The sequence below is a fragment of the Takifugu flavidus genome, chromosome 22, assembly GCF_003711565.1.
Source record: "Takifugu flavidus isolate HTHZ2018 chromosome 22, ASM371156v2, whole genome shotgun sequence".
Classification (NCBI taxonomy): Eukaryota; Metazoa; Chordata; class Actinopteri; order Tetraodontiformes; family Tetraodontidae; genus Takifugu; species Takifugu flavidus.
In genome coordinates this window covers 1,126,619-1,138,404 of record NC_079541.1, presented here as the reverse complement: position 1 = coordinate 1,138,404, position 11,786 = coordinate 1,126,619, and the positions used below count along the sequence as shown (strand labels likewise).

General features: G+C 50.4%; 2 protein-coding genes across 5 annotated transcripts; one reads left to right on the top strand and one right to left on the bottom strand.

Moving 5' to 3' along the window:
- The first annotated feature begins 10 nt into the window (after positions 1-10).
- Positions 11-5,802, top strand: LOC130519321 (DENN domain-containing protein 11-like). 2 transcript variants are annotated; one of them, XM_057022666.1, is made up of 9 exons: positions 14-863; positions 2,203-2,302; positions 2,563-2,721; positions 3,061-3,217; positions 3,303-3,441; positions 3,514-3,645; positions 3,720-3,870; positions 3,972-4,037; positions 4,153-5,802. In XM_057022666.1, the coding sequence occupies exons 1-9, from the start codon at positions 485-487 to the stop codon at positions 4,346-4,348; spliced, it is 1,479 nt and encodes a 492-aa protein (XP_056878646.1). In that variant the 5' UTR covers positions 14-484; the 3' UTR covers positions 4,349-5,802. The 2 variants fall into 2 exon arrangements, with proteins under 2 accessions (XP_056878647.1, XP_056878646.1); XM_057022667.1 differs by lacking the exon at positions 3,972-4,037 and having other exon boundaries at positions 11-863; positions 4,169-4,381.
- On the bottom strand, positions 5,720-11,651 carry LOC130519299 (FYVE, RhoGEF and PH domain-containing protein 4-like). Of its 3 annotated transcripts, none has more exons than XM_057022605.1 (16): positions 11,088-11,651; positions 9,797-9,916; positions 9,166-9,685; positions 8,772-9,081; positions 8,557-8,702; positions 8,310-8,466; positions 8,074-8,212; positions 7,933-7,991; positions 7,445-7,588; positions 7,158-7,330; positions 7,047-7,077; positions 6,899-6,964; positions 6,705-6,830; positions 6,459-6,599; positions 6,246-6,371; positions 5,720-6,164 (listed from the first exon to the last, which is right to left on the bottom strand). In XM_057022605.1, exons 1-16 carry the CDS (start codon positions 11,197-11,199, stop codon positions 5,877-5,879), a joined length of 2,658 nt encoding a protein of 885 aa, XP_056878585.1. In that variant the 5' UTR covers positions 11,200-11,651; the 3' UTR covers positions 5,720-5,876. The 3 variants fall into 3 exon arrangements, with proteins under 3 accessions (XP_056878585.1, XP_056878587.1, XP_056878586.1); XM_057022607.1 differs by lacking the exon at positions 11,088-11,651 and adding an exon at positions 10,280-10,389; XM_057022606.1 differs by lacking the exon at positions 7,445-7,588.
- Between the last annotated feature and the right edge of the window lie 135 nt (positions 11,652-11,786).

Sequence of the window (11,786 nt, the reverse complement as noted above, 5' to 3'; positions counted from 1 at the left end):
AAATAACTTTTCTGAACATCGAAGTATTTTTTTATAAATCTGTTTTAGAAATGACGCTTAATAAAAAGCCGAGTCCTTTGAACGAAAGTGCTGATGCTAAATTGATAACTCATTTGTGTGTTGGCGCTTTAATGTACATTCAAGATGCCAAATCGGATTCGCGTTCCCAAGTGTTTCGCAACTATGCGCAACGACTCGATTTGACAGAACAACGTATATTGCTGTGAATGCAGCCTGCATTAGACGACGGAGTTACCCTCGAAACAGCATCAAATTTATGATTACCTCAGACACTGAGCGATTGTAAAATAGACACAAAAACTGATATGTTTAATATTTTGCAGGCGTTTGGACCAGTTCAGAACAACTTTGCAATGGCCAAACTGGTCTGATCTGTAATTGTCTGCGGATGGACGCGGAGCCCCTCGGCTGAGACATAATTTCCAATCCGCGGCGAGACTGTTGAGGCGGTACCGCCGACAGGATGATGGAGCGGTCGGACCGAGCACCTCTACTAGATTGGGAGGAGGTTCCGCCCGCGGAAAAACCCGACGAAACAGCAGCACCACCGACAGCACCGGGAAACGACCGACTGTCAAGTCCCCCCAGTAACCGTGGCTCGTCGGGATGCGCTGCGCCCGGGTTTGGGTGGAGCAGCGGTCCGGGGGGTCCCACTACCAGCAGGTCAGACGCCTGCAACACCACACCCGCGATCCCCTGCACCCAGGAGGGCAGAGATAAAGACGTGGAGCATCACGGGGATTTAGGATCGACGGACGCGTTTGTGGAAGACAGGATGGTGAAATGGGAGGAGAAGGACCAGATCGTGTCGGTCTTTGTGGTCACATTCAACACCAGAACGGGTGAGACAGAGAATTGTCTTCAAATCCAAACTGTCTACAATGCGTCGTGTTTATAGAGAGAAAATAGACCCCGAATGGACTAAATCTGCCTGGGCTGCGCGGAACCTCCCGTATTTGACGTCCAAAATGAAGAGCGCATGTTTGTATCAAGTCTGCAGAAGATTTGGTGACAAGTGCGGTTCTTTGTGACTTGCAGGCGCAGATACAGGTGCAAGACTGTGTAGGAGCCTATGGTTCAACCACAGAATGCAACACATCAGGATAGGTGTCGGGGAAAGGAACTGGTGGTTTCTGCAGGTTTATCCATTTTTAATGATGGTGTCGGGCTGAGCCACTGTGAAATTGATCCAGTGAGATTATGTAAGGAGGACTAATCAATTCAAGACACATTAGAGGTGACAGCAAATACCCGTCATGATGACACAGGTGATATTTGAAGTCAAGCCCAAGCGCCCTGGGCTGCCTCCAGACTGAGCAATGAGTCGAGATTATAAGGGCAGTTGTTGATTTTAATATAAAAAAAATAGATATGTGCTTTATTGAATTGCGTATGTTGCAAACTGCCATGAAAACACCAACAACCTGAGTGAGTGACACAAGCAAAATGGCTTACTTACACCAGACTGTGACTCCAGCATCTAAACAGTAGCAGAAGAGGAGACGCTGGTCCACCGCCAACATACAGGCTGTCACTCACTCCAGCCCGGATGGCGATCAGGATCTGCTGCCTCCCGATTGGCTGATTGGATTCATGCATTAATAATCAGCTGCATAATCCAGTTGGGCTGTTGCTCCTCCCAAAGGGGCCGACGACTCTCGCTGTCAGCCGCAGCCGTCAGTGTGGAGCCTCAGGTGTTTCTGGAGACTCCGCTCAGGTCAGCTCAGATGTCTCAGAGACCACCAGCAGCAGGCTGAGTCACCTCTCCGCTCCCGTCGTGCCTCAGGTGCATCACGGACAGGTGTCTTCCAAAGAGTCCGGGCTGACGGCATCAAGGCCTGTGTCAGGGAATAAAAGAGTGATGTTTGATTTACTGCCTGCACCTGTGCAGGGATGATGGAAAGTGCATTTACTCCGCTCCCTCACATACGAGGACACGGAGACCATTTTAAACATCCACTTTAATCACCGGGTATAATTTAAAAAGTGCCCGTCACCGTCGTCAGAGTTTGAGCTGCTAAAATCACAATTTTTTATCTTTCATTCTTCAACGACAGAGAAAACTGCTTTTCGTCTCGGCAACTTTTACAGTAGTTTTGGTGTGGGTGACCTTCGGCAGGATAACGTTCCCTCTCTCAGGAGTGTGTTTTTGGGTGTGTTTTATACTTCTCTGTGTGACAGGAAACATGCTGGAGTGGTGCCTGCCCAAAGACATAGACCTGGACGGGGTGGAGTTCAAAGCCATCGCCAGCGGCTCCCACCGCGTCACCACAGACTTCATGTAAGTGTTTGTTGGATGGACGCATGTTCACCAGCCCTGTGCTGAAATCGCTGGAATATGACACATATTTGTTGTGTCAGACTCCCACAGTTCTCCGTTCCAAGCAGGAATAAAGAAAGCTACTTAAGATGCACGCCTGTGTCTCTTTCCCTGGCAGGAGCGAAAGTGTTGAACAGTGAATAAAAAGCGAGAAAAGGCCAACTGGCAGCGCCTCTCATGACTCAGGGCGTCTTCGTCTGTCTCTCCTCTGTCTCCCACAGTTACTTCCGCAAGGGCTCCTATTTTGGCCTGGCTTGCTTCGCAAACATGCCGGTGGAGAGCACGGCAGAGAGGGGGGCCAGGATGAAATCAGTGGGGATCCTGTCTCCTTCCTATACGCTGCTGTACCGCTACATGAGCTTCTTGGAGCACCAGGTCAGGTAAGAAGCGCTAGCAGGAGCAATCCGAACCGAACCTGAAGACTGAGATTCAACTCCTGGTAAACATGCATGAAAATAGGCCAAATAAAAGGAAATCACCAGATGTTTCCTCCTTAACTACTGGCAGCAACTTTCCCTTGGCATGCGAGCACGAGTCTGATCACAACCGTCTCTCACGTGGTTCCCGCGCCGTGGCCATCATGTGCCTTACTCATCTTTGTCCAACACAGTACTTCCTTTGTCCCCAGCACTTGCATTTCGTTCTCTCTAGCTTAGTATGATGACTATAAAGATTTACACAGGTCCTAATAATAAACACGTGACTATTTTTGTGTCCAGGCTCCAGCTTCAGTCCCCGGGCCACTACTCTCCTCTAGAGGCCTTTTATGAGGACAAGAGGGCATTGCTGCCCCCTAGTGGTGAAGCGGTGGTAACCGGCTGTCCAGCCAACGTCTGGGGGGCTGCCATTAACCACAGCATGCACCCCGAGATGAAGGTCTGCAGGAAGTTCTCTCTTCCACAGCCGGCTGCACGGACACAAATGATCTTTAATGAGTTTGTGCGTCTCCGTATGTGAGCAGATCACCCACCCCGCAGGTTGCATGTCCCAGTTCATTCGCTTCTTCGGGGAGCAGATCATGGTGCTGTGGAAACTGGCTCTTCTCCGCCGGCGCATCCTCATTTTCTCGCCTCCACCTGTGGGTGTGGTCTGCTACAGAGGTGAGGAACGCCTGCATTTGGATTTAGTTTGTACATTTACAGCGGGTTTTTCTGATCGTGCCGCTCTCTCAGTGTACTGCTGCTGCTGCCTGGCCAACATCTCGATCCCCGGCATCGGCGTGGCGGTGCCCGAGTTCCGCCCGTTCTTCTACATCAATGTTGCAGATATCGGTGCACTGGAGAACGAGCTCTCCTATGTGGCGTGTAAGCCGCTTCTGAAGTCCCTCTGAAATCCGCTGGGGCGTCTGGTTTAGCCGTTTATGGTCTGTTGTTGGCAGGTACGACTGAGAAGATCTTCGAGGAGAAGAAGGATCTGTACGACGTGTACGTAGACAATCAGAATGTGAAGACCTGCAGAGACGGTCTGAAGCCTCTGCTCCGCTTGAGCGCTGCAGACAGGGAGAAGTACCGCAAACTCACAGAACAGAGGTTTGATCATTAGAATGGCAAACATTAGCATTTCACTCACAGCTACAAATATCTTAAGGAAAAGTAAATCAAAGTTGTGCCACAAAATGATGTGTGTGTAGGCAAATGTTGCTGTACTCCCAGGAGAACGGAGACTGTGTGTCCAGTGAAGAGGATCTCTTTATTCTGTAAGTATAATGAACTCCTCTACAAAGATACATCTGAATTGTGAGGGAAGGACACAGGAACAGTATAAATCTTCATAAAATAAAGACAAACCTCTCCTTTCCTTCTAAACTCCAGGTTTTTCCTGGAGCAGAACAACAGGATTTTCCAGGCCCTCGGCGAGGTGGCAGGGAGCCCCGATCCCACGCTGACCCAGGAGAGTGTCAGGGCCATGGGTCTGGATCCCCATGGAGACAGGCTCTTCCTGCTCCACCTGCTGGAGGTTTACGGTTACGACACCCTGCTGGTGTCAGAGCAGCTGTGCTGCAGCTGAGAGACCACAGATGGAGTTGAGCTACAAGTGCTGCACTACTGGATTCTGGGACAGTGCGAATCTAGCTTCCCCCGCTTTAACCGATTTGTTGCAATTCCTCCCCGTGCTGGTTTTTTTCCCCCCACTGTGGTTCTTTGCCTCACCAACGATGGAGCCCGATGGAGGGCAGGGCCATATCTAAGATGCCAAAAAACTTGACGTGTACACAGATTCTAAGGTTAATTTGAAAAGTTTCCCTCCACAACACAAAACTACGGTAGTAGCACGCGTCTTCTCTGGTGTAGCGGGCCTGTGTGTGACATGGCTCCGCCTCTGCCAGGACAGCGCGTGAACGAGGTCACTTCCTGGCTGTTACACGAAGAGCACCATTTCGTCTTTGCTGTGTCTAGTCGAAGGATAGGTTGCCAACTCGCCTCGCCGCTTTGCACAGGTTTAAACGAAGCACACCACATTTGAAGCTGAGCCGACAGTAAAACACGAGCTGCCCTTGTTGACATCCCGTTGCACATGGCTGCACTTCCACGTGACAGCGTGCTAGTCAAGTCCAGCAACCACCACAACCTGAAAGCTGCATTTTCACATTTTGGCCTTAACCGGCAGGTGACAGCTACCGTGTCGCTACTACATCACGAGCTTCTGTTGTTTTGAGTAGAAAAGTCCTGATCCATAAGACAGAAGACTTTGCACTAACGTGTTTCCATCCGCTACACGCTGATGTTGCGCTTCACCCATAAATGTTAACGCTTCGCATACAGTCACAGATCAATCAATACGTACAAATTAGCCAAGTTTTAGGAGCAGTGTGACATTTGAACTAGTGTTAAATGTTAAAAAAAAAAAAAAAAAAAAACTAACAAAAAACAGCTAAGACAATAAGTGTAGCTATAGAGTGAATTCTTTCCTAATAAATAATTACAATCCATCTTTAAAGTGCTAATAAACTATCCAGTGAACAATACATCCATAGAGCCATTCGGATAGAACAGCATTTGGGGGAAATTGTGTCATTTTATCATGAAAATGCAAACTAAAATCCATCTAATGCAAAGCTAACCTGGCACTTTGACGCAAACCTGAAGGTTACCATTTGAGTTTCCACTGAACATTTCCTTTTTAACCGTTTATATAGTTTGGTTAGCTGTCAGCTGTTCTTTGTGTGAGTATTCTACTGCTGTAACATCTGAAGAGATGAGATCAGATGAATGTGTTTTATAAGGCAACCACACTGAGCCTTTGTGTCACTAAGACCCTGCTGTAATCGTGTTTAGTCGTTTGCTGTAAGGAAAAACCAAGAAAAAAAAACAAAAAACAGTGTTTCCAAACTGCAGCTCAGAGCTGAAGTCACGTCTCTAGTTAAAGGGAGAGTCCAAGTCGTGCAAAAACATCTTCACTTTATTTATTTTACTGTAAAATCATTCCAGAAATAAAGTCCGGCGTTCTGATAACTTTAACAATCCTGGGTTTTATTTCATTTGTTCGCTCCTAATCAAATCAGAACTTTAAAATGCTCCTCCCCCCTCCTGACCCATTAAATGAGCACTCCTTCATCTCCAGTGGAGACGCACGGCTGCCCGCCGTCGCGGTTCGCCTCACACGTGGGGTTGGCGCAGCTGCCGAGTGTGTTTGCTGTCATCTTGCCTGCAGCAGCATCTCTGAGGACGGCCAGCCAGCTCTGTTTGAGGTCCACGCTGTCGCAGCAGAAGCTGTGTCTCGTGGTGGACTGGTTCAAGCAGAAGTGCTGCAGACCCTGGAGCTCCTGGCAGGAGTCGTCCACCTCGCAGCCCAGCAGGGGGACGCAGGAGAGGGGCTCCACGTCCTGACGGCCCAGAGGAGGGTTCTGTTACACGTCACCGTTTAAACACGGGTGGACCGCACGCGTTCCGGGCTCTCGACCCACCTGTTGAGCAGCGTACAGCTGGAGGGTCGGTGGTTCTGTCCCGATGACACACCACACTTGTTTCCAGGTTTTTGGGTTGTCGCCATAAAACAGGAAGCTTCTCATCAACTGTGAAGATGCTTCAGCCTGAGAAACGGGAGGCGGGAAAAAAACCGTCCCAGCAAGTCTGTTAAAGAAGTCCGTCGTGTTTGGTTGAACGCGAGTGAAGCTCACCTCCGGCGTCCGTCCCCTCCCCTCCGTCCTCCCCCCTCTCCGAGCAGACAGGATGGAGTAACAGGACTTGCACACCTTGTTCAGCCTGTTTCCATCATACTCCAAAGCTACTTTATTGTCTGAACACCTCCAGCAGACCACCTGAGGGGACAGAGGAGTGCTGACCGATACCCTGAGAGTGCACGCACGTGTGTGTGTGTGTGTGTGTGTGTGTGTGTGTGTGTGTTGGCTCGTCCGGTGACTCACGCAGCCGCAGGCTCTGCAGTGGTGCCTCCTCCTGGTGAGCGCTTTGAAAGGCTCCGTGCATTTCATGCACACGCTCACCTCGTGGTCTCTGATCCAGCGGGGGGCGCGGCGGCCGAGCTCCTCCATCTGGAAAACACCTGCGCTGTAGTTTACCCAAACGTCTGCTACAGGAGCAGCGGCTCGTCCGGCTCTACCTCTTTAGAAGCCAGCCTGAAGCTCTCGTTCTTCTTCAGAAACACGTCGATTGATTCCTGAATTTCCTGCCGATAAAAATAAAGACAAGATGAAAACTGCTCCCAAGCTGAAACTCTAATATGCAACAAATAAAAAAGGCCCCTTCACCTTAATCCACTCGTCCCGGTCCTGCTCAGAGCTGGAGAAAAAGAAACTATTTAATGAAGCGTCCTTCTGTGTGGACAAAGTAATGCAGGCAAGAATTTGGGGCGCAGCCACCTGGCCTGCAGCTCAAGGGTCCTCTCTTTTCCAGAGACCTGGAAGCTGTACGGGTGGTCTTCATTGGTGGTCTGCTGCACCTGCATACCATCCACTCCGATTCTGCAGCGCACGGTGAAACGCTGGCCAACCAGGCTGAACTTCGGCGTGCAGCACAGCAGGAAATTGTTAAACTGGACCAAAAAAAACAAAGTGTGCTGATTCCTAAACATCACATCCAGCTGATGTCAGACACAAGCGCGATGCGTTCAGGGACGCGGATTCAGTAGCAACATTGCTCGTCTGACCAGGAAGACGTATCTCTCCATGGAGGACGTGTTCCTGGCAGCGAGTTTGAACAGACGGCCCTCCCGGATCAGCTCGTTGGCCGGGTTGACCACATCCTCCTCTCCGACCATCTCGTAGATCTCCAGCACCCGCTTGAGGCTCCCCTGCGGAGAGGGAGGACAGAGCAGGCGGACGCTGAGGCAACGCCCTTTCTGCGTGTTTCACTGGGACCATTTCAAACCAGTGGAGAGTCAAACCGTCCCCGTGGGCTTGGTTCCTTCTTTGAAAGTAAAACCTGTCCCACATAATGTCAAAAATGTCTTTCACTTCCCATCTGTGGTTGCAAGGATGCAACCATCTCAGAATAAACTCGGGCTTAAATGTACTATTGGCTAAATAAAATAAATAACGTCGAGAAAAACCTTGGAGGTCCTGACCAAACAATTTAACAAACATGCGTTGCAAAGGTGACGGACACAACTTTGATCAAGAGTGGATGACGACATACGGCTTTTTGAATGGCGCTGTTGGAGTGGGTGGCTGCCATGGCGACCGTCTGCAAGGACTCTGCAGCAGGAGAGAGAAGCTGCTTCATTCTCGGCGTTAGAAACAACCCCATATATGCTCCGATAGCCGAGGTCGTAATTACTGTGAGCCAGCTCGTAATCTGGGTTGTCCCGGGGCAGTTTCTTCAGGTAATCTTTGAGCAGCAGCTCATAACGCGGAATCCTCTGGACTGGTTCCAACATGTGGTGCTGCAGGGTCAGGCTGCCACATACTTCCTGGCTCTGAAGGAATTAAAAGGACGCTATAAAAAAGCCCGCTCAGGCCTTCTCGCTGTGAGGTGCATGTAGGAATAAGACCTGATGCTGAGCAGACTTGGACCTGTATGTCCTGGGTGATGTTCCTGAAGACGGACGAGCGCTCGTTCCAGACCCTCACCAACTCCACGGCCTGGTCGAAGTTCCTGACGTAGTCGGCGTACATTCTTAGGAAGGGTCCGTGCTGCAGCAGCACGCCGCCCAGGCCCGGCCTGTCGCACCTGCACTCAGTTTCACTTCATTTGCTTTTGCTCCACCGCAGTTTTAGCACAGAGGAAACATTTACACAAGTTTAAAGCTTAACATCGTACCAGTGTCTGAGGCAGCTCTCCAGGTCAGGCAGCAGGAACTGGCTGTGGAAGGAGTAGATGGAGGAGATGTTGGAGAAGATATTCTTTATCACCTCTGGCGGGAAGGAGCCTCGGCCCGCTTCTTCTGTCAGCCGAGCGAAAAACACCTGCAATGAGAATCTGGGATCAGCCTGTGTGACTCCACGAGCTCACGGAGGATGTGCAGCATCGCCGACCTGATCGAGGAGGTGAAGTCGAGCCACGTAGGCCCTCTCCGTCTGCAGGAGCTCACTGGCTATCTGGTGCAATCGCTGCTCTGTCGTCTCTTCCTCTCTCGGCTCTTCTCTCTCGCCGCTTTCGTCTAGCCTCTCATTTTTTCCGTCCTCCGACTCAGAATCCCTGATTTTGTCGGAGGACACCTCCGTGTCATCAAACGTCACCGTGGTTTCACTCGATGAGCGGTGCAGACTGCAGTTAGCTGCTTCGCTGCCGTTGGCTGGTGGCAGCAGCTTGAGAGGAGATGTTTCAACCTTCTCTGCAGGAACCCTGAAACGAAGCGTGCGGCAGGATCGGCGTCACCACAACACATGACAAAAACAAGGAGGAGAGGGCAAAGATCAGCATTCGAACCTGCTCTCATCCAGGTACACGACCAAGTCAGGGACGCTCAGCGACATCATTGTTCGAACATCTTGTCCTTCCATCTTGGGACTTGGGGTTCTTTGGAATCCAAGCCAGGATTTGGAGTTCCTCACTGAACGGTAGCTCCCCACCCTCAGGTGCACGGGGCTGGGGGTGCGCAGTTTTTCAGCGAGCGGGCTCTGGCTCCTTGGGGACAACCTGGCGGGGCTGTGGCCTCCCTCCTTCAGCGGGCTCCGGTTGCTTCTCTTCCTTGGACTAGTGCTTCCAAAAACTGGACTGGTCACAAGAGTCGGGACTCCACGCGGGCGTTTCACAGGACTGAGGGTCACTTCATCCACAGGTGTGTTCACACCCCCTCTGACGGGACTGGAGGAGCAGACAGGTGTGTGTCCTGCGCTGACACAGCACCTCTCTGGACTCTGGTGCTGCTCTGTGCCTTCAGCTCCCTGAGGTAATGTTCCTGCAGCCGCACTGGCACTCAGAGGGCTCTGCGCCGGTTTAGGTGACACTAAACAGCAAAAAGGCAGAACCGTGACTGGAGCAGAAGCTTCAGCGAAACAATTCACAGGTAAATGATGAGGAGGACCAAGAACTGTGGTGCGAGCACTTCAACACCCACCCTGTGATCTTAATCCCGGGCTTCTCTCGCCCTCCTCGTCTGCAGCGGCTGTAGAATTTGGCCCACAGACGCCGTCACATGCGCGGCCGCAGCTATAGGAGCCACGTACACCTCTGCTCACTGTCACGAGAGACAAAGAAATGGACGTTAAAGTTACCGACACGATGATTCCGCTGCATTCGAGCAGCACTGATGACGAAAACACTTTCGGGCCCTTTCAAAAAAAACAACCCATTTTTTAATTTTAATGGGGTGATTTCTCCCAAGGTTCGCCCAAACCTCCTCCTCCTCCTCCTTTAAGCCTTGTAGTGGCTGTGAAGGACAGCCAACAAAACCCCAATAAAAGTACATCCACCAAATTCTGTCTGGAAAAACAGAACTCAGTCAGTCGCAGTCTTACGTAACCCTTCGCGCAGCTTGAGGCAGGTTGAAGCTACGTCACCAATCCAGGCCGTTACTTTATGTCTGGAGATGTTTTCTTACCTGCGCTTCGTCCCCCCCGATCACGCAACAACGTCTGTGACTTTTGAAAGAAACGCCGCTGATCCCAACAAGCTACCGAGAGATTTGCCAGTGAAGACCGAAGGCTGCTTTCTCACCCGTTTAAACTTCTGCTTTCTCACTTCTCTCTTTGTCCACATTCGCTGCTCATGCAACAGTGGCAACGCTCAGCAAAAGCCACCGACTAGTTCTGCCCCAGAATCCTCCAAAACAGCGTGCGAAAACACGAATCTGCAGGGTCAAGCTCTTAAACGATTCTCATCACGTGTCGCTGAACTAAACTCCCTTTCAGATCCAAGATGAAGAAGAGGAGCAGCAGAAGCCTCCTGATGAAGCTCCAGGACGGTGTGATGATCCCAGCAGAGCGTCACCGCTGATATAGAGTTCTATTTACATAAAGGCTGATTAAATTACTGCCAAGATTAGCAGGTAAAGGAGAATGAGGCCACTGACGAGATAAAGGCCCACCACTGAGGAAGACAGAAAAATGCTTTCTGGACCAAACTGATAAAGTCAGAGTGATTAGATCAACCTTCTCCACTGAGGATTAAGTCAAATACAAAATAGGCCAACAGATGAGACATGAATGGAAGATGGAAACTGGATGCTGGTTAGAGAACAGGTAGATGTAAAAGAGCAGTTAAGTTCTCCTGCATGTCAACAAGGACATTTAAAAAATGATTAAATCCGTACTTACTTTCAAGATCTCAGTTGAACTTTCAGGCATAATGTAAAATAACTCGATTTTAGCAGGCCAAAGCTCTGGGGCATTCGAATCAAAGAGCCTCACCTGTCTGGAGGGCGGCACCGCTGACCTTCCGCCGCACCGCCACCCGTCGGAACTCCTCCGCGTCCCGGCTGCACCTCATGGTCAAACTGTTCCTTTTCTTCAGCTCAAACATTTCCAGAAGCTCGTCGAGACCGCAGCTCCACCGAAACACCGCGTTTCCTGCAGCTCATTAACTCACCTGCTCGCCTAATTCTGTTAAAACCACGCGCCGGCTTCGCAGGCCCCGCCTTCTATTTAAACCAGGAAGCCGGCGGACACGCCCCCAATGCCTCTGACCAATCAGCGGCCGGCGATTCGCTGCGCTCTTTATAATTAGAGTCTGGAATTCACGTTTCATAAAAATTCAATTTAAAGATTCAGGGTTTTTGGAGTACATCCTAGCAGATGGTTGTTTTTCTAAGGCACATCATCAGAATTGTAATAAGTACGGTTTATATCGGTTGTCAAATCATTATTTAAATATTCGTCGTATGGGTCTCTTTCGCCCACACTGGGCTAAACTAGAGCCCACATATTATAAAATCCTCCTTAATGAAAACCAAGCGGCTCAATTAAATCCATAATCCTACAGTCAGGTTGAAAAGAGAGGAATAATTAATCCATCCGCGTGTGACCTGTAGTGTTGGGTGAGTGTCTAACCACTAGGCGGCGCTGCGCCACCTCTGTGTGCAGCTGCAGCGGCACGCAGGCGCCGGGTCA

What these genes read in the sequence shown, in the direction of transcription:
- LOC130519321 (XM_057022666.1), top strand. Translation starts at nt 485, where the DNA reads ATGATGGAGCGGTCGGACCGAGCACCTCTACTAGATTGGGAGGAGGTT. An exon ending in CACATTCAACACCAGAACGG is followed by an intron (nt 864 to 2,202) that starts GTGAGACAGAGA and finishes TCTGTGTGACAG; the next exon opens with GAAACATGCTGGAGTGGTGC. An exon ending in CGAGCTCTCCTATGTGGCGT is followed by an intron (nt 3,646 to 3,719) that starts GTAAGCCGCTTC and finishes TGTTGTTGGCAG; the next exon opens with GTACGACTGAGAAGATCTTC.
- LOC130519299 (XM_057022605.1), bottom strand. Translation starts at nt 11,199, where the DNA reads ATGTTTGAGCTGAAGAAAAGGAACAGTTTGACCATGAGGTGCAGCCGG. An exon ending in GACTTCACCTCCTCGATCAG is followed by an intron (nt 8,703 to 8,771) that starts GTCGGCGATGCT and finishes TTCTCATTGCAG; the next exon opens with GTGTTTTTCGCTCGGCTGAC. An exon ending in TGGAGAGATACGTCTTCCTG is followed by an intron (nt 7,331 to 7,444) that starts GTCAGACGAGCA and finishes TTTTTGGTCCAG; the next exon opens with TTTAACAATTTCCTGCTGTG.